This window comes from Equus quagga, chromosome 6 (genome assembly GCF_021613505.1).
Source record: "Equus quagga isolate Etosha38 chromosome 6, UCLA_HA_Equagga_1.0, whole genome shotgun sequence".
NCBI classification, from domain to species: Eukaryota; Metazoa; Chordata; class Mammalia; order Perissodactyla; family Equidae; genus Equus; species Equus quagga.
The window spans coordinates 101481693-101509319 of record NC_060272.1 but is presented as its reverse complement, the minus strand read 5'-3'; the positions used below and the strand labels follow the sequence as shown (position 1 = coordinate 101509319).

Here is a 27627-nt window from a genome sequence, read left to right as displayed (position 1 = left end):
GTGAAAATTCCACCCCTTTGGCCAAATGTTTTAATATTGGAATTTTTGTTTTGTTTTGCTTTATGTTTTTGTATTTTAAAAATTATTGCAACTTATTATCAAACAGTTAAATGAATGCAATTGCATTATATAGTATATCCTGCAATTACGTCAATAGCATCTTAATGAAGGGCTCTGGAATTTCACTGACTGGATTATAGTAGTTTTGTGAATAATTATTCCACCAACTCTGTAGTCACCATATCCAAATTTATCTGCACAAATGATTTCAAAGGATTTTAACCTCATCAGAAGAAAAGTTAAATTTAACCCAGAATCAAACCCTCTGGTAAATTGTTGAGGTCCACCGCTTATAACAAGAACTTTTCTAGGTTCATTTTGTGAACATGGGTAATTTATGGTATTGTTGGCATAGGATTGAAATGTTTCTATGTGAAAATAGAGGGCCATTTATGGAAACTATCATTCACATACTAATTATAGGTCAAAGTGGGGCTATTCCATTGGTAAATTAGATGGTGGATTAACCCAACAACCTAGCCAACTGTCTATCCAGCAGGCCATGGAAACTGCTTTGAAAGACAGTGAAAAATCAGTCAGTTCAGCCAGTGTTTAGCTCTTTCATACAATCCTTTTTAACTGCAAGCAAAGGTTTGTGGTTGCATATACCACAGTTCCCTGCACGGATTGGTTTCCTCTCTCCCTCAGCAAAATCCTATTCATTGTGTTGGGTAGCCCTTAAACTAAGACAGTTCACAAAGTTAAAATCAGTAACCCTAATTCTTTTAAAAATCCAACCTGATTTGATTTTGGAAAATAGGTCCTGACATATTTATTTCTCTACTTTTTCTTTTTGGGTGTTTTAACCAGGAATTTTATGGGCTTTTCCAGGCCTTAGGGCAGCCTGGCCCCTCTGATAACACAACTTATGGCTGGATTTCTATCCAGACCCGCTCCCCTCCCTGTCCCATCCCCTCCCCACAAAACTTTAGAAGAGAGTTTAAATTATATGCTATGAGGAAAGTTTGCTCAGTTACCTTTAGGATCTGCTGCCTGTCATTGTGTTGTTTTGAGGGAGTGGATCATTCTTTTTGGAAAGGTAGAAAAATGAAAACAAAGAGGAGATTTGATTGCCTTTGACAATTTGCAGTTTTCTGAAGCAGGAAATTGGAACAGTAAAGCCCTGATCATCTCGGGGATGGTTATTCAGCTTGAGTGTTAGTCCATCTCCCTTGTTTTTTTGCTCCTCTGTCTTTTGTTTCCAGAGCTGGAGGATATTTCATTGCTTGTTAGAACCACCACCCAGGGATGTGCACAGGAAGAGAAAACTAACTCGATCTAGTCTGCATTTAAAATGGAAACTGTCCTCTTCTGACTGGGGAGAACAAATAGGTTGAAATTGACAGTGAATCCAAAAATGAGGTAACAAATCGGAAAGTGCCTAGCACAGGCGCTACACATAATAGGAATTTAGTAAGTGGGGTTTTATAATCCACACGGCAGTCTTCTCCCACCCTTGACCAGTGGTTCTCAGCCAGAGGATATTTTGCCTCTCCTTCACAAGGGACATTTGGCGATCTCTGGAGACATTTTTGATTGTCATGACTTGGGGATGATATTGATATCTAGTGGGTAGAGACCAGGTTTCTGTTTAATATCCTGCAGTGCACAGGGCAGTCCCCATGATAAAGAATTATCCAGCCCAAGGTATCAATAGTGCTAAGACTGGAACACTCTGCTGTAGGTAATGAGCCTGCGCAGTCTATTTTTAGTACAATAAAAAGTAAGTGATGTTGTTGATCCTTACTTGACTATGTTTAAAATGATTTGTTTGCAAATATGTTTATATAGCTCTCCATTCACTGCCTCTTTGTGTTTCCAAAGTTAGCCTAGGTAAGTTTCCTTAACAATGAATACTGTCTGTCAAAACAAAAGTTTTTAAGTATTGCCAGTACCTCAGGACCTGCCCCTTTTAAAGCGCTGAAACAAGTTGATTTACACAAATCCAATTTGCCCCTCACTCTTCAGAGACTTACATAAAATCAGGAGCACCTTCGAGGGATGTTTTTGACTTTGCCCCTCATCTCCTCCCCTCTCAAATAGATACTAAGATACGTTCAAGTTGCCTAAGAATTTTTTCAGTTTATAGAGATAGGCCACTTGCCTGTAAATACTGCTTAAAGTGAAATAAACTCTCTTTTAAAATAAGATCTATAAATAAACAAGAGGCTAATCCCCTCAAGAATTTAGACTATGTCCAATTCCCTTCTTGTCACATTCTTAACTGGACCCAGGCAGGGTTCTTAAGACAGACCAAGATGTTTGGCTTTCCTTTTGCTCTGTGTCAACCAGGCCTCGTTAGCTTTCCCGGTCACCAGCTACCTTAACATAACCTCTCCACCTCAAGTAGCCCTCAAAATGTAAGATGGTGGCACAAGAATAGAAGCTGACAATATAAGCATTATTAATAGCAGAGTGGAAAATCCAATGTGTTAGACCAAACAAGCTGATCTCATCATGTTTCTTTTGTGTGTTGGAATGCCAAGAGACAACTGACAAACAGATTTGAGGTTTGAGGCCATGGTTCGAATGTAGTCTATAGCTGGCTGACTTTGTGGGTCTTTTGTCAGACAGAACAACATATGGTCTGGCTAGTATTCTAAGTATGGAAAGAGTTCTAAGATAGGAACAATCTAATGGCCTACTGTTGTTGGGAACGTCTTTAGCATTTCGCTTAACCCACTGTGGCAGTTCACAAATTGTTTGGAATGCCCAAAAAGAGACAGGAAATTCTAGCCAATGGAACTTTTTGCAACAAGGTAATGTTATATATCTACTATGTCCAATTCACTTGACCACTAGCTATCTGTGGCTATTGAGAACTTGAAATGTGGCTAGTGCAAATGGCTAATTTATCCTAAAGAAATGAATTTCTAATTTTACTCAATTTAAATAGCCACATGTCCTCGTGGCCACTATAATAAACAATGTCAATCTAGGAAATACTAACTCATTATTCCTCATCTTAGTTATAGATATCTTCATTCCTTTTTCTTTTTTTCTCAATTCTAAATATAACAAAATTAAAGAATATTTAGAAAATAAGGGGAAATTCTGTTTACTACCCATAATCTCATGAGCCTAATATAATTGTTATGAATTTGGTAAATTTTCAAGGTTTCTTCTATGTATTTTTAGGTGAGTTGGATATAATCTATCTTATTTTGTTTCATTTTTATTGTATCTATTATAACCAGGTTTTTTTTACTTAACATTGTGAGAGGAATATATTTCTGTACTACTAAATAATATTCACAAGGTATTAGAGCTAATGATTGCCTGTTTCTTAGATTGTGGTACCATAGTTTGTTTATTTCCTCTATTTTCGAAACTTTGGGTTGTTTCATTTGTTTGCTTACTTGCTTGCTTGGTTTTATGGTCATCATAGTATAATGCTGTAGTAAACATATGAAAGCATGTTATTCCTCCTCCTTAGAATACATTTACACACCAAGTGTTTGAGTCTTATTCGGGTAATGGTTTACATGGTGAATCATTTCACTACCACAGATTCATTTTGGAAAAGTACTTTTTTCACTATTCATGTGAATAATAGACTTTAAAGCTGCCCAGACGAAAGAAAGTCAAGACTTTTCTCTCTGCAGCGTAATTAATTCACTAAGTTATGAGGCAGATTACTCTTCCTTCCCATGTAACAATAAAAATTGCTGATAAAATGTACCTGCACGCAGGGCTGATGACATAGACCTTTGCTTTTCAAATGGGGAATAAGTTCCCAGGCATAAATCCTGCAAGTAAAATATTGTACGTATTCAGATAATCTCTAGAATTTCTAGAATTTATTAACAGATGGTTTAAAAAAAGATTGGAAAAAGATGGTTTAACAAGATGAAAACATTAACAGAGGTTAAAAAAAAACACTCCTTTTTATCTTGTTCCTTGTAAATATATATAGTTATTTATTGTTACATCTCCAAACTATCCTTTTTATAATTTAAAGCAATATGAGTACAGTCCAAGGAAACTTCCACATATTTTACAATTAGTAATTATCCTGAAGATATTGGCTTAAGACATTTTATATTTTGCATAGTGATAAACTGTCTTGTGATTTTAAAATTTCTTTTAAACTGAATTCTATATTCTGTTGGCTCTGATCATCAAAGAGCAAAGGGATTCTACCCATAGCACGGGTAAATTAGAGATATAACGTACTGAATATGAACCTGAAGCAATTGAATGTTCTCATTATTCATCATTTAGGATTTAGTGTCTGTAACATCTCTTTGTCTTTGTTTGAATTGAGATTTATATTCAAGGATTGAACACGGAGTGAGTCACCTCGTGCTCATTAAACGTCAGGTTATACGTGTGAAGCAGCTTTGGAAACTGCAAAGTACAGTGAAAATCTAATAGAAATGCTTTGAAAAGTGCTCTTTGCTCCTCCTGTGTATGAAAAGGAGACTTTAAAATTGGCCTAATGGAAAGAAGTCTAAGCCTTTCCTCTCTCTCTCTAGCACAGTGAATTTAATAATTTATGGTATGGATTTGTTTCCTTCACATACAACAGTAAAAATGTTTGGCCTGATAAAATGACTGTGTTTAGGGCGTTTATTAGTGTTACCATCCAGTGACATAGATCTTTTCTTTGGAAATGGAACACAAGTTTCCAGATGGCAAATCACTGGGAATTTGTTCACAATATGAATGAAGCACATGGCCAGAAAGTTATTTCCAAAAAATCAATAGTGTTTGTACTGGAAATGTTTGTAACAACGCTTAGAATACCGTCAACTCTGTATGCACTTTGTGAATTATCTGGGGAAAATATTTAAAACCTGATGGATTTTCCTCTGCCACCCAGTTAACTTCTCGCTTTCCTCTTTCAATTCTTTAAAGAATGCAAACTGATTTCAGCATTAGTATACACAATATATCATTATGAGCCTGACTCTGCTTAAGAAAATAACAGAAGTAATCCTGGGGTCATATCTAAATGGTTAACCATTGCTCACACCACTGTGATCTGTAGTTCTTATGGACAGCGAAGAGGTGTCTATAGTATGCTTATGCCTGTTTATTGTGCTTAAGTAAATTTCAGGTAAGAGCTGCCAATTTTAGGTTAACATAATTCACAGTTTTACTTTTCTGAATTGCAGGTGGTTTTCATGAGCCTATGCAAAAGTTTTTGGGACTGTGGACTTGTAGCCCTGGATGACATTACAGTAGAATTGGGAAGCTGCTGGTCTCCAGGTAAGAGCCATCATTTCAGCTCTCTTGTCTCCCTGGGCTGTATGTGGCACACCTTGTTTCTCTAAGAACATATCACATACATTTAATCTGTGCTAGTTTATCCTTTGCTTTTCTTGCCAGAAATGTCTCTCTACAGAGCTGTATAGTAAGTTTTGGAATTTAGAAATGATGACTCGAATGCAGTGTGTGACTTTATACGTATGACTTGACCCCTGTATCCTCATCTATAAGAGAGGTAGTAATACCTACCTAAATACTGGGCATAATACCTATAAATTCTCTAGCATAGGACCTGGCACAAAACAGTGCTTTAAAAACAAATACTTTCTATTATAATTACTATTGTTATTATTGTTGTTGTCTTACACAAATGCAAGTTTTCCAGCAATATCAATGAAACTATTATTATACAAACGCTATACTAAACATATGATTTTCAAGTGGTAATAGAATAAATATTTTCTAAGTGAGTTAAATGACAGTGGAACAATGGGCCAAGCATTGATAATAGTGACAAATTAAATATGGTGGCTGTGTGTTGGACATTATGTGTAATGAGAAAATGGTGCATACCTCAACCCAGATCATTGGTCTCTATCTGCTAATTGCCACTGCATCCTAAATCGTGGGGTATCACTTTCTTTAAGAGGCCAACTGTGATATCAATCTGGCACTGGAGAATAATCTCCATGTTTATTTAATTAAAAGACAATTTGTTTTCAGTCCCTTGATTCGTGAGGCACTGCAAGGACAACACAAAGAAGAATGAGATAAAAATCTCTACTCTCAAGGCATAGAAAGAGAATGAGGCTTCATGAGCTTGTACTCTATGTAAAATAAAACAAAGTAAACTAACTGTCATGCAAGACAGGTAAATGACAGGCTGTTTATTAGAGAAATTTGCTAAGACTCTAAATGTAGGGAGATACAACCAAGTTCAGCCAAAGAAGTCCCCAGTAAGTTTAGAGTGGCACCTTTCTAATAATAATGAGTACCAAGTTATCGAAGATAGCATCCAAAGATATAAACATTCTCTTTTTTTGGAAATGGAAATTAAGCCTCCAGGTAGCAAAATACCAAGTTCTAATATATATTGAGAACTTTGTGTTCTAAATACTTTCCGTACACGTCTCATTTAGTCCTCATAACCCCATGGGGTGGATACCATTAATATTCCCGCGTTACAGATAAGAATCTTGAGGCACAGAAAAATGAAGTAATTTGCTGCACACATTTAAGCTCTATCTCCAGAAGCACATTTAGTTCTCCCCTCTTCTCCCCTTCCTCCAAACAACTATAGTGTTGTTCTGAGGATTCCCTTCGCTCATCCAGGATTTCTGAAGAAAGCTCCTGCGTTATGCAATTTTATTATTTTCCATATTTCTATAAAGACAATATACCTTCAATTTTCAGAGCTTTGTAAGCTTGTGAACACAAATACATTCACGAGTCAGAGAAGGCTTCTTTCTGAAAATATCCCAATACTTTTGGATCTAGATATCTGATTGTTCTCTGCCTCTGTGGCAGGACCCATGGTGGAGTCCAGAGTCTGGCTGGAGGCCAGAGCTTGGCATAGGTGGGCTGCCAGGGAGGGGACTGCCTCTCCATGTGCATGGCATATGGCCAGATGACGCTCATACATGCCGAGTGGGCTGCCAACGAGCCATGGATACATATTCATTGAAAGTGCCTTGGAAATTGCAACTCCTCCTGTTTCCTTACAGAGAGACTGCCACCTCCACCTGGAGAGTGTACTTTTGAACAAGATGAATGTGCGTTTACTCAGGAGAGAAGAAACCGGAGCAGCTGGCACAGGAGGAGGGGAGAAACTCCCACCTCCTACACAGGACCCAAGGGAGATCACACTACTGGGGTAGGTGAGTTATGCCACATGGTGCTGTTTCCTATGGAAACCTTCTAAAATAACATTCTAGGGATTGTTTATTGCATTTTGAAATGTGCAAATTTATGTCTTGTGTCTAGAATGAACTACACATGTGATTCCTCACACATGGGATAGATAATTCAATATGTGCACTTAAAATTATTCTTTCTGTTTATTGCATAGCTTATGTATGTTGCGGCAAAGAGGATTTAAATGGGCTTATAAAGATATGCACACAAAGATAATTTAATTAGAAGTAGGTTAAAAATAAAAGACAAAGGGACAAAAGTGAAGAAAAAGAAATGTGGTGATCTAAACTGGAGCCAGGACTGAGCGTAGTATAGAAAATGTGCTGGCAGACAGGGGAGGAGATGTACAAGTTTGACTCTGTGCTTTCCAGGAGCTGAAACAAAGATGGAAAACTCACCTGCAAAATATGAGTCATAGTGTCCTTAGGATAAAAACAGGTGAAGCAGTCCACCAAGGGGTATAGGAAATAATGGGGTACATTTTCTGTAGAAAATGTATAAACTACAATAAAACAGACTAAAAGTTGATCTCCTTCTCATTATCACCACATCTCATTACAATTGTGTCAGCAATTGTAAACAGCGTCAGTGATAAATTACTCCCTGCGGAACAGGCCTTTCTCACCGACACTCAGTTTCACTTAGTGTGCCAGTTGGATAGAAGCACAGTATTTGATCCAAAGAAGCAGAACTACCCCTGATGCTAGGCTCAGAGAGATACTTCCTAAAGGGCCCTTAGAGAGAAGGCATTATGATAGTAAGTGCAGAGGTAACTTGAATAGTACTGTCTCTTGTGGCCTACCTCAAGACAGGTCTATGGAATAACACCACAGAGCAACCTACAGCCTAACCTGTTTTCTAGTTGGCTAAACTTGGTAGGGTGCAATCAGAAATAGCTTTATTTTTTCTTTCCAACACTCTCTTCAAACTTACCCTAAAGGATTCTCCCATCTCCAGCCCCTGGCCGATCCCATAGCTTCCCAGTCCTGTTGAGGTATGAGAGCAGTCACGTATTCATGGATGTTAAAAAGGCCAATTCAGATCAAAACTTCAGTTTCTCATTCAATCAAATCATCTCTCTTTCCCTCAGCTTGGGCCTAACTCATAGCTTTGGGGAAACTCTCTGTTCTTTCGTTTGTTTTGTTTCACTCCCTCCCTTACCCTTCATTTTCATGATCTTTTAGTCAGGGTGAATGGACGAGGGATGAAAAGAAAGGAACTTTTAAAATATTTGGTGCTATTTTCAATTCTCTCTTGGCTACTGAATGTCCTCTGTTATGACAGATATCTAAATATTGACTTTTTTGGGAACTGCTGCATTTTACCATTTCTGGCAATGTACTCTCTGGCTAATATCCTGTGACCTCCTGTTCTTCCCTTAGCACTTAACTCTTCAGAGGTACAACCTACCTAGATTTTCTGCCTGGGTTCCACCTGTCAATCTTGGCTTGAGTCCTTTCAAGGACACTTGGTTCCAGCTACCCTCCCAGTGGGTATCCATCTGGCCTCCGATACCAATGCACTCTTGCCTGACTAAGAAGAAGATGTGCAGCTTGGTCCTCCCACTGACCTCTCTTTCCTTCCTGCTGCTTCAGCAGATTCTGGGACAGTGTTACTTCAGTAAGGGATGATGTTGAAGAGATTCAGCATTGATCGTAAAGTGGACCAGATTCCTACTGCCAGCACTAAGTAGAAGATTCTAATGGAGCTCTAAGAGTATATGAGGCTGTATCTGGAAGACCAGGAAGTTAAAAAGATAATGAGAAAGACTTTGTATATGCTAAGTATATGTTAAGACTATTTTGGTTGGGAATAGTTTATCATCCTTTCTAACAGACAAAATCCATTTTAGGGCTAACTTCAGGCACAACTTGATGCAGAGGATACAACTATGTCACCAGGAGCGAGTCTTAGATTCTCTCTCTCTGTCCGCCTCTCTGCTCTGATTTTTCTGGATTGGCTCCAATCTTAAACAGGCTCTCCTCTCATGGTAGCAGTATGACTGCAGCAGCTACGCCTTTTAATACTAAGTCTAGTGGAAAGAGATAACTCAAACAAAAATACAAAAATTGAGTCTCATTGGCTCTGATTGGCAATGCCTTGAGGGCAAGGTACTATCAAACTTGCTTTTGAATCCCCACAGGGCTTAATATTGTACCTTGTACACTATAGATCCTCCAAAATGTCTATGGAATGAATAAATGAATCTATAAGCCTTCACTGATGCATGTAAGAATAACTAACCATTTATTTAGCAAGACTCCTAGAAAATGGGATAGTGGGGAGGTACCCTTTTATTACAAGAGGAATAGAGAACAGTCAAGAATGAATCAGCTTTTGCTGGAGTCCATTTTAATCATGATGTTGTACGTAGGTACATTTTTCTGGGGAGAGGTTTGATAGCTTTTCCTCCATTTCTCGGGGACACCAAGAGGGCTAGCAATAACAGAGCTGAGAAGAGGTACCCTCAAAGAGGGCTATGCTGTGGTGGTCTACCACAGGGGAATTTTCTGGGTAACAGGCTGTGGAATGTCTTGAACATGGAACAGCAGGCAAAGCAAAAATAGTAAGCAGTGGAGGGAGTCTCTGAAAAGGGCAAGGAGGGTCACCGGGCCGGGGTTATAACAGATCCCTGAATTTTGGAGTCAAGATTCCCCACTCACTAGGTATGAGACCTTGAGAAAGTTACTTAAAATCTCCAAGTCTCAGTTATGTCATCCAGAAAATGAGAATAATTATAGCTGCTTACCTTTTACCTACTTCAAAGGACGGTTGAGTTTAAAAACTGAGAGCTTTGGGATTAGACTGCCTAAATTGAGTCTCAGGTTGACTTTTCAACTTCTCTCAATCTCATTTTCCTTGTTTGTATAGTAGGAATAATTAATAGCTATTTTATAGATTGTGGTGACATTTAAATGAGGTGATATATGGAACACAGTATAGGACCTGGTATATAATAAGTACTCAATTAATGGCCTATTATTCATCTGTTCCTTCATTCAACAAATATTTACTCACTGCCTACTGCATGCCAGCCACCATTTAGGTACTTGGGAAAGACAGATAAACAAAACAGACAAAACAACTATTTGCCCTCGTGGAACTTCTATTTTAGTAGTTGGAGACAGATAATAAACGCTACACTTAGTTATAAATTATGTAGTATGTTAAAAGGTGATAATTGCTGCAGAAAAAAATGGAGTGGGGCAAGGGCGCTTTGGAATTGGGAGGAGGATAGGGGGAAGTTAGCTAATCTGAATAGGAAAGTCACAGTAGAACTCATTGAGAAGATAACCTTGAAGGAGCTGAGGTAGCTAGCCAAGGGTATATCTGGGAAGTGTTCCAAGTGGAGGAAACAGCCAGGGCAAAGCTCTTCAAGTAGAAGCATGCTCAATGTGTCCCAGGAATGGCCAGAAAGCTGGTTTAGCCAAGCAGAGTCAGCCAGAGAGACAGTACTCTAGCTCTCTCTAGAGAAATCAGAGAAATAATGGTAGGCCAGACCCTGGAGGACCTTGTCGTTAATTAGAAGGACTTTGGATTTTACTTTGCTTGAATGGAGGACACTGGAGAGTGTTGAGTTTAGGAGAGAAGTGATCTAACCTGGCTTTGAAAGGATCACTCTGACTGCTGTGTTGAGAAAACGCTGGGGGTGGAAGTGCAGCAAGAGTGAAATCAGAGAGCCCAGATAGGAGGATAATACAAATAATCCAGGTGACTTATGATGGTGAATTTACAATGATGGTGGATCTACCAATGGCAGTGGATAGGATCAGGATAGTACCAATGGAGGTAGAGAGAAGTGGTCAAATTCTAGATATATTTTGAAAGTGGATCCTACAGCATTTCTTGATGGATTAGATATGGGTATAAGAGAAAGAGAGGAGTCAAGGATGATTTCAATGATTTTGACCTGAGCAACTGAAAAATGGAGTTGTCAACAACTAACTAGAAAAGATTGAGTGCATAGGTTTGTTGGGAAGATCAGGAACTCGGTTTTAAATATGTTCGATTTGAAATACCTAGTAGATATTGAAGTGGAGGTGTCAAGTAGGAAGTCTGGAGTTCAGGAAAGATGCTTAGCTGAAAGTTGTTGGCATATGGAGTGTATTTAAACCCTTGTGACTGGATGAGATCTTCAAGGGAGTGCTTGTAGACCCAGAAGTGGATGAAGGGCTGAGCCTTGGGGAACTCCAAAATTAAGAGGTCAGAGGGAGGAGGAAGAACCAGCGAAGGAGACTGAAAGGAGTGGCCAGTAATTATGAAGATATTATATTGATGCCACTGTCACAGCAGTTGTAGGAAGTAGAGACTCAACAAAAATGTCCCTTCCCCTCCATGACCTCTCCTTCCTTGGCTTTCTTATCATCGGTGGCAGTGGCCATTGCTGCTACCTCTGTCACTCCTATGCTAGTCTAGTCTACTTCATCTTTCTATGTTCATATCCATTTAATCTTCTCCGCTAGCTTATAAATAACTTGAGGGGCATGCCTTTGGACTCAGTATTAGTTTGCTAGGCCATGGCACAGAATTTGCCATGACAAAATACCACAGGCTGGGCAGCTTAAACAACAGAAATTTATTTTCTCAGAGTTCTGGAGACCAGAGGTTCAAGATCAAGGTGTCAACAGGATTGATTTTACTCTGAGGCTTCTCTGCTTGGCTTGCAGATGGCCACCTTCTCTCTGTGTCTTCACGTGGTCTGTCCCTCAGTCTGTGTTGTCTGTGTCTTAATCTCTTCCTTTTTCTTTGTTTTTGAGGAAGATTAGCCCTGAGCTAACATCTGCCGCCAATCCTCCTCTTTTTGCTGAGGAGGACTGGCCCTGAGCTAACATCTGTGCCCATCTTCCTCTAATTTATATGTGGGATGCCTCCCACAGCATGGCTTGACAAGCAGTGCGTAGGTCTGCATCTGGGATCCGAACCGGCGAACCCCGGGCCACTGAAGCAGAACGTGTGAACTTAACCACTGTGCCACTGGGCCGGCCCTTGATCTCTTCTTATAAGGACACCAGTCATATTGGATTAGAGCCCACCCTAACCACATTTGAACTTAATCACCTCTTTAAAGGCCCTGCCTCCAAACACAGTCACACTCTGAGGTACTGGGGTGAGAGCTTTAATGTGAATTTGGGAAGGACACAATTCAACCCGTAACAGAATCCCTCCCTGGAGTTAGGCAGAGTGCTAACCACGGAAGGAGCAGGGTAAACTCCTGTTACATAAGATGGCTGACCAGCTAACCTTTGTCCTGCTCCTTGCATCTTTATGCTAAAATAACTTGAACTTGTAGGCCCTAGTCTGCCTCCTCCCCGTACACACAAAATCTGTGAAAATCTATCAAAAGCACATGCAGCAAATATTCCATTGCTCATAATTTTGCTCTTTTATTTGCATATTTCCTGGTTTATTGGAGCACACATTAGTTAACTTGGTATGACTTTGTTTAAAGAAAACTATATGATTGTGTTTTGCTTTGTCTCTTTGAAAACTTTGAAGCTGGCTGGGGTAAAACTTCATAGCAAAAATTATAATGCCACAAGTCAGTGTGCTCAATATTTATTCCAGGCAAATACATTAAATGAAATTGTCTGGTGCACAACGCAGAGACTTCTGATTTTTTTTCAGTAAATTGCTTCTAGGGTCTGCCTTCTTCTCCATTCTTTGTTTCAATACAAATTTTTGAAAAGTTCTCAAGACATTCTTCAATTTTCTAACTAAAAAAAATCTTTTATAGGTTGTGTCTTCATGTTCCTACGCACAAGAATGCAGATAAGGCAGCAAATTTTGCTATTCTGTGCCCAGGGTACCTACAGATATAGCATTGGCTGAAGATGTTTCAGTTCTGTTCTTAAAATTACTTTAACAATTGTTTTACTGGGGAAATAATAATAGCTATTGATCAGTTATGGAACATTTACCACGTGCAGGCACTGTGCTAGGACCTTTACAACCTGTCTTAGTTTGAGCTGCTATAATAAAAATACCAAAGACTGGGTGGCTTAAACAACTAACATTGCTCACAGTTCTGGAGGCTTCAAAGTTCAAGATCAAGGCACCAGTAGAATCGGTGTCTGGTGAGAGCCTGCTTCCTGGTTCATAGACGGCAGTCTTCTCTCTGTGTCTTCGCATGGCAGAAGGGGCAAAGGGAGTTCTCTGGGTTCTCATTTAAAAGGGTACTAATCCCATTTATGAGAGCTCAGCCCTCATGACCTAATCACCTCCCAAAGGCCCCACCTCCTAATACCATCACCTTCGGGGGTAGAATTTCAACATATACATTTTGAGGGAACACAAACATTCAGTCCATAAACACATCCTTACCACAACCTGTAAAGTAAGTGAAAGTGGCATGTTCAGATGAGAAAACTGGAGCTCAGTGAAGTTAAGTGCCTTTCCAGAGCCACACAGTAGTAACAGGTATAGCAAGGACTGGATCTCAGCAATGTCAGGCTCTCATGGCCATATTCTGTCCACGTTGCCTCACCAGAGTTTCCCAGCCTGTGTGATACTAAGAAACCACACATGACCTGGAACAGTTATGTCACACATGGCTTGTGACAGCTTATATGTGAAAAATCACAGTTCTTCACATAACAGCATAATCTCACCCCTAACACTCTTCACACCAAAGAGGAGTGTCTTCTCTTGGAAAGGATATGTTCAAACTGGTGGTATTTTTAGACACCCATAGAAATGCATCCAGCAGAAAGGATCTACATTTTTTCTGAGCTGTCTCTAGTTTCAGAGAGCCAGTGCTGTAAGTTCAACTCCTGGGCTGCACCTGGCACACTTATGTTTCCTCAACCTCAAAGAGTAGCTTCCTGTTCCCCTGGCCTCTCATGGCTTGAGCTGTATGTGCGCTGATGTCTTGGCTCTCAGATCACAATATGACAAGGATCACCTATTCAAAAATTAAAGCATAGATAAGTAAAGGCCCCATTACAACATTTGTTTATTGGTTAAAGCCACCAGTGTTAGAAGCTTCATGCATATAAGATGAAACATCTTAGAACTGGGAGCAGTCATCAGTATTATATAGTGCAGGGTCCCTAAGATCTTGATTTATTCCACATTTCCTGAGTACCTACTGTGCATTGTACACCAAATAATTGCCCCAGAATTATAAGGAAAGTAATAAGTGTTAAGTCCTAGAGATGATGGAACCACACAGAAAGGGCAGCTAGCTCTCCTTGGAAGCATCTTGAAGGATGAGTGGGAGTTCACCAAGAAGAATGGCAGGGAGTGAGGAAGCATTTGAGGACGAAGGAATGACAGGTACAAAATATGGAGCCGTTGAGCAGTATGGCAGCTTCAGGGAACTGTGAGTGATTCTACTTGACTGGCCTGTAGGATACCATGAGCCGGGATTCCCAAGAAAGTGAAGACTAGGATAGAGGCTTGTAAGCAGGTTGTGTATTTGGAGATGTGATCCTCAGGATCAGAAGTGTGGGACACAGGCAGCAAAACAAGAAAAGAGGGAGAGCTGATACAAGGATGTGTCACTGACTTGGCCATTGCTGTGTCCAATTTGTTGTTTGATCTTGTAGGAACATCTGAGAAGCCATGTTGAAATATGTCTCATGGCCATCATCCACATGGAGAAGAGGAGAAGCGTTTGTGCATAGGTTCCCATCCTTCATTGGCCAAAGATATGTGCCCATTCAGCATTGACTACCCACTCCTCCCTCATTTCTGGGTTGCGTTTGTATGGCTGCTGAGTGGTTCTGCAGAGGCCCAAACCAGGAATGAATGGAGAAGACTCAACATCAAAAACAGGAGGGAATAGGCACTTGGCATGGGCCCAAGACAAGACATATATCAAGTTGCACCTAACTGAAGCTGGTTAAAGACTGTGTAGAACTAGTTGTAGTAATGGTGATTAGAATAAAAGACAGGCAAGGCTGGAAAGATCTGTAATGGTGCATAGAAGCTTCTGATTCGGATCCATCTCGGGAAGTGGTGGGAGATGACCCTGGATAGTCAGATGGAAACCAGATCCCCGAGAGCCCCATCTACATGTTAGGGAATTTGCATATCCTCCCTATATGGAATAGACAGCCATGGAAGGGCTTTAAAGTAGTGATCCCAAAGCAAAATAATAAAGCTTTAATTGATAGTTTTCCCAACTAGACACCATAATAGCCTCAACTTACTTGGCCATCCTGCTTAGGGGCTTTACTTCCAGCATATCCTCAACATCTGCCTAAGTGATCACAAAGGTCTAGGAAAATGAGAAGTAGTTCCATCTCAGAAAAAGACTTGGAACCCATCTGTAGTGACTCCCTCATAAAGATGAGGGTAGACAGGCAAATTTGGGATGAGAACCAGGACTCAAACTTAGGGTTCTTAACACCACCTTCACCTGAGGTAATTTGTGAAGTGAGATCTGGGCATTTGTGTTTAGATCAGTCTGAAAAGAAACAGGCTAATACCATGCGTGAATTTTGCTGAATATTGTACAATATGAGAGAGCTAGAGTATCAGCTTCATAAATCTTTGAGGCTGTATGTCAACAACATTAAAAGAAAGAGTACTATCACATCTCCTTTATTAGGATTTGAGAATTGGTTCTATATCAGGTAACTTTTGCTATATAGCAAACCACCCCAAACCTTAGTGGCTTAAGGTAATAACCATTTATTTAGCTCACCAGTCTACAAGCTGACAATTTGGTCTGGGCTCAGCTGGGCAGTTCTGTTCTTGGCTGGGCTCATTCATGCATCTGAAGCCATCTGCCAGATTAATTGGGAGCTGGCTCATCTAGGAGGTTCAGTTGGTATGGTTTGTTCTGTTTCATCATAGTCAAAGAATGCGGAAATAGACTCCACCCCTTGATGGGAGGAGCTGCAAAGTTATATTGCAAAATAGTATGGCTACAGGGAAGGAATAATTATGGCTGTTTTTGCAAACAGTCTACCAGAGAGTATATCAAACTTCAAAACAGTCCCTCCTGAGCAGATTATTATTGTGGAATCTTATAAAGTCACTGGCATTGATGGTAGAAGTGCCAGAGTTAGCAAATAAAACCATGGCACACTTGGTTGAATTTGTATTTCAAATAAACAATGAATAATTTTTAGTAGAAAGTTGTCCAAAATATTGCATGCAAGTCATGGAAACAAAGAATATTAAAACCAGAGAAGACCTTATAAATCACATGGCCTGGAGGTTGCAAATTCAAATGCATTCACATGCTAGGAAACCATGTCTTTAGCAACAGAGCTGTTATGTAACAGAGTGTGGTAGGGACTGTAGTTTGCTGATATATGTGCATAATCTAAAGGTACTCAAAATCAAATTTTAAAAAATTATTCTGATATCCCGATAAATATCTGCAAGTGAAATTAGCTCAAAACCTCTCAGGCTTTACCTCCTAACAGATTATTTGATTCAACAAACTGATATAGCTAATTAAAAGAGGGCCTGGCACTGGAACTAGACACTCAGACGCCCAGTCCTGCACTCTCTCGCTACACCAAGATGCTTGTCCTTTAGCTTCTACTTTGACAATTACTCAGCATTAGTTTAGAACTGGGATTGTAATCCAGGACTCCTGAATACCCATCTTGGGATCTACTAGATAGTGCTAGAAAAGTACATTCCTATTCATTTTTTTAAGTAAAACACTTCAAGTATAACATATACTAGGGAAGTGCTGTGAATTTCCCTCTAAGAGCAGTTTTAGCCATAACCTACGTATTTTAAGTCAAGTACTGTATGATCTCACTCATAAATAAAAGATAAAAACAACCACCACCAAATACATAGATACAGAGCTTAGATTGGTGGTTATCAAAGAAGGGGGGGAGGGAGGAGGGCAGAAGGGGTGACTGGACACATGTGTGTGGTGATGGATGGTAATTAGTCTTTGGGTGGTGAACACAATGTAATCTATGAAGAAATCAAAATATAATGATGTACACCTGAAAATTAACTGTCCATAGATGTGTGGGTTTATTTCTGGGCTCTTGGTTCTATTCCATTGATGTGTGTGCGTTTTTGTGTCAGTACCATGCTATTTTGAGTTCTATAGCTTTCAAGTATATTTTGAAATCAAGGAGTGTGATGCCTCTAGCTTTGTTCCTTTTTCTCAAGATTCCTTTGGCTATTTGGAGTCTTTTGTTGTTCCGTATACATTTTAGGATTCTTTGTTCTATTTCTGTGAAAAATATAGTTGGAGCTTTGTTAGGGATTGCATTGAATCTGTAGATTGCTTTAGGAAGCATGGACATTTTAACTATGTTAATTCTTCCAATCCAAGAGCACAGATTGTCTTTCCATTTCTTTATGTCTTCTTCAATTTCTTTCAACAATGTTTTATAGTTTTTCAGTGTACAGGTCTTTCACCACTTTGGTTAAATATATTCCTAGGTATTTTATTATTTTTGTTGCAATTGTAAATGTGATTGTATTCTTAATTTCTCTTTCTCCTACTTCATTGTTAGTGTATAGAAACACAACTGATTTTTGTATATTGATTTTGTATCCTGCAATGTTACTGTATTCATTTACTATTTCTAAAAGTTTTTCAGTGGATTCTTTATGGTTTTCTATATATAAAATCATGTCTTCTGCAAATAGTGACAGTTTCACTTCTTCCTTTCCAATTTTCATCCCTTTTCTTTTTCCTGCCTAATTGCTCTGACTAGAACTTCCAATACTATGTTAAACAAGAATGGAAAAGTAGGCATCCTTGTCTGCTTCCTATTCTTAGAGTGATAGCTTTTAGTTTTTCTCCATTGAGTATGATATTAGCTGTGGGTTTGTCACTTATGGCCTTTATTATGTTGGGGTATTTTCCTTCTATAACCATTTTATTCAGAGTTTTTATCATAAATGGATGCTGTATCTTGTCAAATGCTTTCTCCACATCTATTGAGATGATCATGTGATTTTTATTCTTCATTTTTTTAATGTGGTGTGTCACGTTGATTGATTTGCAGATGTTGAACGATCCCTGCATCCCTGGAATAAATCCCACTTGATCATGATGTATGATCTTTTCATGTATTGTTGTATTCAATTTGCTAGTATTTTGTTGAGGATTTTTGCATCAGTGTTCATCAGTGATATTGGCCTGTAGTTTTCTTTTTTTGCGTTGTCCTTGTCTGGTTTTGGTATCAGGGAAATGTTGGCCTCTTAGAATGAGTTAGGAAGTTTTCCCTTCTCTTCAATTTTTTTGGAAGAGTTTGAGGAAGACAGATATTAAGTCTTTGTTGAATGTTTGGTAGAATTCACCAGGGAAACCATCTGGTCCTGGATTTTTATTTTTGGGGAGGTTTTCGATTACTGTTTCAATCTCCTTGCTGGTGATTGATCTATTCAGATTCTCTATTTCTTCTTGATTCAGTTTTGGAAGGTTGTCTGATGCTAAGAATTTATCCATTTCTTCTAGATTATCTAGTTTGTTGGCATATAGCTTTTCGTAGTATTCTCTTATAATCATTTGTATTTCTGAGTGTCCATTGTAATTTATCCTCTTTCATTTCTGATTTTATTTCTTTGAGACTTATCTCTTTTTTTTTATTGGTGAGTCTGGCTAAAGGTTTGTCAATTTTGTTTATTTTCAAAGAAGCCGCTTTTAGTTTCATTGATTTTTTTCTCATGTTTTTTAGTCTCTATTTCATTTATTTCTGTTCTGATTTTTTTTATTTCCTTCCTTCTACTGATTTTGGGCTTTGTTTGTTCTTCTTTTTCCAGTTCCTTTACATACACCATTAGATTGTTTATTTGAGATTTTTCTTGTTTGTTGAGGTAGGCCTCTATTGCTATAAACTTCCCTCTGCTGCATCTCATAAATTTTGGCATGTCATATTTTCATTTTCATTTGTCTCCAGGTATTTTTTGATTTCTCCTTTGACTTCTTTGTTGACCTAATAGTTGTTTAGTAGCATTTTGTTTAATCTCCACATATTTGTGGCTTTTCTTATTTTCTTCCTGTAGTTGATTTCTAGTTTCATACCATTGTGGTCAGAAAAGATGCCTGGTATTATTTTAATCTTAAATTTACTTAGACTTGTTTTGTGGCCTCTTATGTGATCTATCCTGGAGAATGTTCCATGTGCATTTGAAAAGAATGTGTATTCTGAGGTTTTTGAATGGAATATTCCATATATGTCTACTAAGTCCATCTGGTGTAATGTGTCATTTAAGGCCAATGTTTCCTTATTGATCTTCTGTTTGGATATCTATCCGTTGGTGTAAGTGGAGTGTTAAAGTTCTCTACTGTTATCGTGTCTATTTCTCCTTCTATATCTGTTAATAATTGCTTTATATATTTAAATGCTCCTATGTTGGGTGCATAGGTATTTACAAGTGTTATATCCTCTTGTTGGATTGTTCCGTTTATCATTATGTAGTGCCCTTCTTTGTCTCTTGTTGCAGTTTTTCTTTTAAAGTCTATTTTGTCTAAGTATTGCTATCCTCACTTTCTTTTATTCACCATTTGCATGGAGCATCTTTTTCCATACCTTCACTTTCAGTTTGTGAGGGTCTTTAGGTGTGAAGTGTCTCTTGTGTGCAGCATATATATGGGTCTTGTTTTTTTATCCACTCAGCCACCCTATGTCTTTTGATTGGATCATTTAGTCCATTGATATTTAAAGTAGCTCTTGGTAAGTATGTACTTATTGCCATTTTGTTACTTTTTTTCTGGGTGTTTTAGTAGTTCTTCTCTGTTCCTTTCTTCTTCTTTTGCTCTCTTCCCTTGTGGTTTGATGGCTTTGTTTAGTATTATGTTTGGTTTCCTTTCTCTTAATTTTTTGTGTATTTCTTATGGGTTTCTGGTTTGTGATTACCATGAGGTCCATATATAATAACTTACATATATAGCAATCTGTATTGTTATTTTTAGTTTGACCTCTTGCTAAAAGCTCTACTCTTTTATTCCCGTCCTCCCACATTTTATGTCTTTGATATCAGATTTAACCTGTTTTTTGTCCATGTGTGTCCGTTACCCTCTTATCATGGAAATAGATAATTTTAGTACCTTTGTCTTTTGACCTTCATATTACCTTCATAGGTGGTTGATTTGCTACCTGTACCGTATATTTACTTTTATTGGCAATTTTATTGTTTTGTTTGTGTGGGGTTTTTTTGGATAATTTTCTTTTTCCTATTTGTGGGCTTTTCTTTTCTACTTAAAATAAGTCCCTTTAGCATTTTTTGTAAGACTAGTTTCTTGGGAATAAACTCCTTTAGTTTTTGCTTGTCTGGAAAACTCTTTATCTCTCTTTCCATTCTGAATGATAACCTAGAGTATTCTTGGCTGTAGGTTTTTTCTTTTCAGCACTTTACTATATCATACCACTCCCTTCTAGCCTGTAAGGTTTCTGCTGAGAAGTCAGCTGATGGTCTTACAGGGTTTCCTTTGTATGTAACTTGTTACCTTTCTCTTGCAGCTTTTAGAATTCTCTCTTTATCTTTAATTTTGGACATTTCAATTATAATGTGTCTTGGTGTAGGCCTATTTGGGTTTATCTTTTTTGATGCTCTCTGTGCTTCCTGTATTTGGATGTCTGTTTCCTTCCTTAGGTTAGGAAAGTTTTCAGATATTATTTCTTCAAATAGCTTTTCTGCCCCTTTATCTCTCTCTTCTCCTTCTGGAACACCTATAATCCTGATGTTAGTGCACTTGATGTTGTCTGAGAGGCCCCTTAGATTGTCCTTGTTCTTTTTAATTCTTTTTTCTTTTTCTGTTCAACTTGGGTCATTTCCTCTAGTCTTTGGTCCAAGTCACTGATCCTTTCTTCTGTATCATCTACTTTGCTATTGATTCCTTCTAGTGAATTTTTCATTTCCATTATTGTATTCTTCAGTTCTGATTGGTTCTTTTTTATATTTTCCAATTCTTTGTTAAAGTTCTCACTGTATTCATCCATTCTTCTCCCAAGCTCGTGAGCATCCTTGTGACTCTTAACTTGTACTGTTTATCAGGTAGATTGTTTATCTTTGTTTCATTTAGTTCCTTTATTGGAGGATTTTCTTGTTCCCTTATTTGGAACATATTCCTTTGTCTCTTCATTTTTCCTCGTTCTCTGTGCTTATGTCTATGTATTAGGTAGATCAGCTACATCTCCTGATCTTGGAGAATTGGCCTTATGTAAGAGATGCCTTATGAGGCCCAGCATTGTGCTTCCCTCTTGTTACCAGTTCCAAATGTTCCAGGAGTGTCCCCTGTGTGGGCTACTTGTGTCCTTCTGTTGTGGCAGGGTTGCTCTTGCTGTAGGCACACGAGGAGGCTAGGCTGTCTCCCTGGCCAGCTGGTTGTAATGCTCAGCTGCGTGCAGCTGTTACCATCCCTTCGGTCACTTTATTGGGCAGGGGGAGTCCCAGCATAGTTGGCTGCAAGATCTAATAGCACATTCCTGTTGCACTCTTTCTGTTAAGTGAGTAGGCCCCCTGCATGACTGGTTGCTAGACTCAGGGGCTTACAATTGCTGTAGGCCTTGGCCTGTAAGGGTGTTGTCAACTCTCTCAGTAATGCAGCTGAGTGGAGCTGGCCTCAGGCGTGGCAGCACACAATTGTTTCAGGCATTGAAATGTGGGGCCAATCCCCTATGTGGCTGTTTGAGAAGCACAAGTCTGCCACAGCTGACAAGGCCCACCTTCCACAGGCCTACATGCTCTGTCAATGCAGTCATGCCCTGTGTACAAGCCCTGCCCACTGAAGCAGACCCACTCACCCCACTGTAGAGGTCCCACACACCCTGCCTATGCAGGCCCACAAGTGGCCTGAGGGCTTGCTGTTAGGTGAGGCCAGTCCCTAGGGTGGGCTGCCTGCCCTGGCTGAGCTGGATTAAATAGGTGCTCTACTGGGTGCAGCAGGCACCTGCACTAACAGCTCAGGGTAAGAACTCCAATAGTGTCTGCCAATGTCTGTGTCAGCATGCCTGTACTAGATCACAATAATAGCTGCTACCAATGTCTCAGTCTCTGGGGTGGTGGTCCCAGCCACCTCCTGCCTTGCTGAGATGCACCTAGAGCCTCTTGAGTGAGTCTCTTTTCCCCAAAGGACTGTGCACTTTTCTTTCTAGTGATTATAGTTTGCTTCCTAAAACAGGTGAATTTGTGTGTGGGCACCTTTAGGAGCAGGATTTTCTTTCTTTTATGTTTGATAGCTTTTCTGGGGGCATTCTCTGTTGTATTTAATAGCCAGCAAAGCCAGATATGATGACACTCATCTCAGAGTTCTTCTGAGTTCAAAAGCTGCTTATTATGGCAAAACTCTCCCACTCGGATCCCCACTTCTCCAGAGAAAGCTTCATACCTTAAAATTGCTCCTAGCTGTGAAGTACCATGGCTAGAATGTGGCTTTTCCCTCTTCAGAAAGCAATGTCTGCTTCTTCCACCTCAGTCAGCACTGTATCTTGTTGTGGAGGTTCTTTTTATCTAGTTTCTGGTTCTCTCTCAGGGGTGATTTTTCCAAGGGTAGTTGTAAATTTGTTGTGTCCGTGGGAGGAGGTGGGTTCAGAGTTCTCCTATGCTGCCATCTTCCCAGGAGTCTCATCTGTTTCTTTTTAATAGATTCAAGTTCTTTAGTGAAATTCTCCATCTTATCAGCTATTTCTTGAATATATTATTAATGCTCATATTATTAAATTATTAATCCTAGTTATTTTATAGTCCTTCTGTGATAAGTCCATACCTGAGTCACCTGTGTGTCTGTTTCTATTGCCTGTTTTACCCCCCTTTGGCCCTGTTTCTTGAAATATCTGGTATTTGGATTCAATACTGGACATTGTGAATGAAAAATTATAGAATCCTTGGTGATGATGTTTTTTCCTCCAGAGAGGATTTAATGTATTTTCAAGTAGCCAACTAGAGTAGAGCGGGTCACCTCAGTCCAATCAGAACTGGGCTAACTGAAGGTGGTGTTGCAGTTCTGTTTTGCTGGGTCAACCTCTTGTTCTCCCTGACACCTAGGGAATATTCTCCAAGAATATATCCTGGGATTTTCTTAGGGTCTCTCCTCTCCTCTTTAGTATGTCCTAAACTTCAATTTTTGTCTCAACAGCTGGTGAGATTACTGGAAACTCTACTTTGTTTTGCATTTGGCTTCTTGGCTCTTAACCTCTGCAACTTAAGAATTTGGCTCATGCCTCTAGGGAAGATTGCCAAGTGATGGATTCACTATTCTATGCCTCTTTTTTCTTGCAAAACTTGGTTCTCAAGCCCTGACTGATTTGGGAGCTCTGAACTCCAGTTATTGTCTTCCCCAGCCAGTGAGATCTGTTGGTTTCTCTGGCTCTTGTTAGCTGCTCTCTGCTTAGCTTCTAAACAGAGTAGGCAAATGCCCCAAGGGGAAAAGCAGCTTGAAGAATGTTGAGCTCACTTCATTGACCTTTCCCTTTCCCTGGGATCTTGACCTCTTAAGTTCTTGCTGCTTGGGAAGCTCTCTGATAGCTTCAAAACAAGTGTTTTCTAGAAAAGATATATTTTACCCATTATTTGTCTGATTTTTCTCAGCAGGAGTGTAGGTCAGCTACAAATTACTCAACATAGCCAGAAGGAGACGTCCCTGGTATTTCATTCTTTAGCATCATTTATTTAAGAACATGATTATTACACTCAGAATTTGAAGGCATCTGCTCTTTTCTTCTGTACCATAAGCCAACCAATCATAGTGTTTTGAATGAGATCTTTGTGTCTCTGGCCTCTCTCGACTGTATTATTTTATTGATGTTGCTGGCTGTTCTACCCAAGGTCTTGCTGTATCTGAGATTATGCTGTTGTATGGTGTTCTGTTCTTTGGCAAGGGGTAGTAGGAGGAGAGTATTAAAATTTACATTAATACTGCCTCTGGCTATAAACTGCCCAAGAGACAACGTAATTTTCTACTTCTTTCCCTTTATAGCACTCAATCTTTAGTAATAAATATTGGGGACAACTACGTAGTGATAAAATGCTGCAAACGTCTTTAATTATCATGGGAACCACTTGACAATCACCTCACATTTTTTTAAAAAGTGATTTATATAGTAAATGCATTATTGCTTAGATGTATTTCATGGAATTTCTCTTCAACGTGGGATATAGTCTGAAGTAATAAGATTTTCATTGGCTCAATAAATTAATAACAGTTCATGGATTTATAGAATGCTGGAAGTAGACAGGATCTTATAGATCAGCCAAAGCAACATACACATTTTAAATATGAAAACACTGAAACTCGTTCAAGGGAGTTTTAATTATTATCTGCTTGGATCCTGGGATAGCAACAGCAAACCTGTCTGTGATTAGCTGTATAATTTAAACAATAATGGAATTACTTCCCAAAAGAATTCTTATTGTCTACTTTATTGATTTATTGCTATTTTTGCATTTAGTCCTAACAATCTTTTCTGTCTCTCTTTTTCAAATACAAGCAGTAAAATAATGGCAGGATGCATAAATGGAAGAACATCTTACCCTATACATTAGTAAAGTAATAGGCTCAAACTCAGAACCAGCAACATAGTATCTTTCTCCTTGATGACTGGAGGGTATTTGTTTGGCATGGGTGACAACAGAATTGTTTTTGAATGCAATGTGTTCTGGGACTTTCAGAGGATATACCTTATGTACTTGTAGACTGCATTCTACCTTTTCACTTCCCAACCTCAAAGCCTATCAATTTACACTTGGAAGAATAAACACAAGAAGAAAATAGAGGAGAGGCATACAAAGCTGCTTTATAGACAACTCCATTAGATGGTCAGTAAATATAGGCCCCATTCAATAAAAAGAGAAGCTCAGAAAAGCACAATATTGAGATGCCAGTTTATCATGTGTCTATCAGAATCAGTACATCATCATACATAGCAATTCCAAGGGAGCTGTAGTTCCTGACTCACTAACGGGCAATGCAATAAACCTTTCCAATTCTAGAGTGTAGCATGGTATAGTCTAGTGGAAAGACTATGGGTGAACAGCAAGCTGACTTTGCCACTTGCTGCCTGCATAACCTGGGGTGTGGTCACATGACTTCTCTGAGCCTTTGTTTCCTCATGTGTAAAATAAAGATAACAGTGGATGTCCTGCTAATCTCTTAGGGATGCTATGATGATTAACTGAGATTATATTTATGAAGGCTTGATACTGTATAAGCTCCACTCAAATGCATGGTATGACTATTTTTACATTTAGTGAATCTTTTACGAAATCTAATGTTCATCTCTGGGATGCTTTCTTAGACTCATTGTTTTGTATCATTTGTGCTTTTACAAAGAGAAAATCATAGCCTATGACTACAAGTAAAGTGACCTAGTAGAAACCAGAAGGTTTGTAGACCTTATACCAATGGTTTCCCAACTACCATTGGGGAATTCTAGTGGTAAGTGGATGAATGTTTTTTAATTTGATAGTAATATCCGTGTTTAAGAAAAGTACATAACCCGTACATCAAAATTATTATTTCACAGATTTATGGTTTGTTTTCTGTTTTCATACTAATAGGAAGTTTCCAATTTGAATAAATATATTTAAGTAATAATGGAATCTATTTAAAGAAAAATATTAAACAAATAATAGGGCAGGTAATATATGGACAGGCAAAAAATAATCATGAAGGAGATATTTATATGACTAAAATTGGGAAGCATTTCCAATGTTTTAGTCAGTCATCTGGTACAAGAAGTCATTCTAGTAGAACAACAACAAAGACCAAAAAGAAAAAAGAAATCTAGCCCCACAATTTGGCTCCTTATTTAATAAAATAATAAAGCCATTTGTGATAGATGGGTCTTGACTTGCATCGAGATGGGATGGACTCCGCAGGGTTTGTCTGTCCATTTCCTGCCACCATCTACTTGAGTAGCTGTCTCCTGGCAGGATTCGAAAGTTTCCTGACACAGATGCTGTTTCTTTACAAGACAATAAAAACAAGTCGTAACAAAGCTCCCAGGGTTTTATTAGCTATTGCAATTTTATCAACATTTGTATGATGCCATGCTGTCAGAGTTCTTTTTAAATAATCGTTTTAGTTGCCATAGAGTTTACAGGGGTTTTGGGGCCAAAAGATAGTAGATTAAATAAATCAACAGATAACCATCCAGTTGAATGAGAAAATGCCTTCAATTGTAACATTTCCTAGCTCACTGAATCCACCAGTGAATAGATTAAAAGTCACCCAGTCCTGTCTTTCTCCTCCCCCCAGCTACATCCTAGAAAAGCAGCTATTCATCATTTTCTGAACAATTTCCAGAGAAAGAGACACCATCAGTTTCTTTGTGGCACTGTTCAGTGTTTCAGTAAATCTTCTGTATTTCTGGCAATTAAATTCTCTTCCAACATTCTGAGTAAAGGTAGAAGTCTTCTTCGTTTCCAAGAACATGCCCTTCTGGTGTGATAGAAGTATCATTGATGCATTAAAATTCCAAAGAATGAAATTTATTTATAAAATTGTGCCGTCAGACAAAAGAAACTCAAAACTATATGTTGAATGTGTTATATAGCTGAAACTTAATAGCAGACTAATTGAAGTCTTTGTCTTTTAAGAATTTGGGTAGTTAATATCCAGATATGTAACAATGCTACTCAACAAATCTGTCCCCATCTGAGAAGTTAGCTCCAGATTATTGAAATCTCTGAAGTCTTTCACTCTTTCTTTCCATAATTTATCTTATTGCACTAGGTTCTGATCTTGCCAGATTCTACTTACACAGAGATGGCTTCTAAGACAAGCTGTTTAAAGAATTGTGGTAAAATACACATAACACAAAATTTGCCATTTTAACCATTTTTAAGTGCATAGTTCAGGGACATTGAATACATTCGCATTGTTTTGCAGCATCACCACCATCCATCTCTCGAACTTTTTCATTTTCCCAGACTGAAACTCCATACCCATTAAATAATAACTCCTCATTTATGACAAGCTTTAAGAATCATTTAAAAGGTAGGGTAAAGAGCAATTTTAGAGAGGCACATTTAGCTCTCGTTCTTCCCAAAGCATTGATGTCTTTTTTCCCTGCTTGTTAAAAATCTTCCTCCAGCTTAATGAATGCAGCTAGCTGTTTGGTCTACACGGCCTCGTGCAGGAGACTCGGGCTCCCTCCCTGCCCTGGTGGAAGGGGGCTGCAAGACTGGAGGAACAGCTGCTTCACTGTTCCAAATTAGGAATATGGTGTATCTCAACACATCACAGTTGTTGTGCAAAGAACAGATGGGACCTGATCTCCCAGGAGATCCATCGGGGCCCTCGCCTTGAATGTTAAACAATGACCCACAGAGAGAAAGTGATTTGTTTTCTCCAGTTAATAATCCCTTGCACAGACTGGAGTCCTTCATGTGCAGGAACACATGAGCTAGTCTGAGGTTTCAGTGCTGGGACTTCCTGGCTCCTGTCCAGGGCTTTTGTCTGCTGAGACAGGCAGCATTTGGAGTTGTAACATGGCAAAGCTTCTCAACACACAGGGCTTTTCTCTGCTTTCCAAACACAGGTGAGGCAGATAGGCTTTC

General features: G+C 38.9%; 1 protein-coding gene across 3 annotated transcripts in view; it reads left to right on the top strand.

The window, feature by feature from the left end:
- The window catches only part of MAMDC2 (MAM domain containing 2), a 156115-nt gene that overhangs the window by 114153 nt on the left and 14335 nt on the right, over nt 1-27627 (top strand). For 2 of the 3 annotated variants that reach the window (XM_046665078.1, XM_046665080.1), the window contains 2 exons: nt 5181-5274; nt 6999-7151. In XM_046665078.1, coding sequence (XP_046521034.1) covers nt 5181-5274; nt 6999-7151 — 247 coding nt within the window. The remainder of the gene's footprint in view (nt 1-5180; nt 5275-6998; nt 7152-27627) is intronic. The other variant, XM_046665081.1, reaches the window with a different exon arrangement.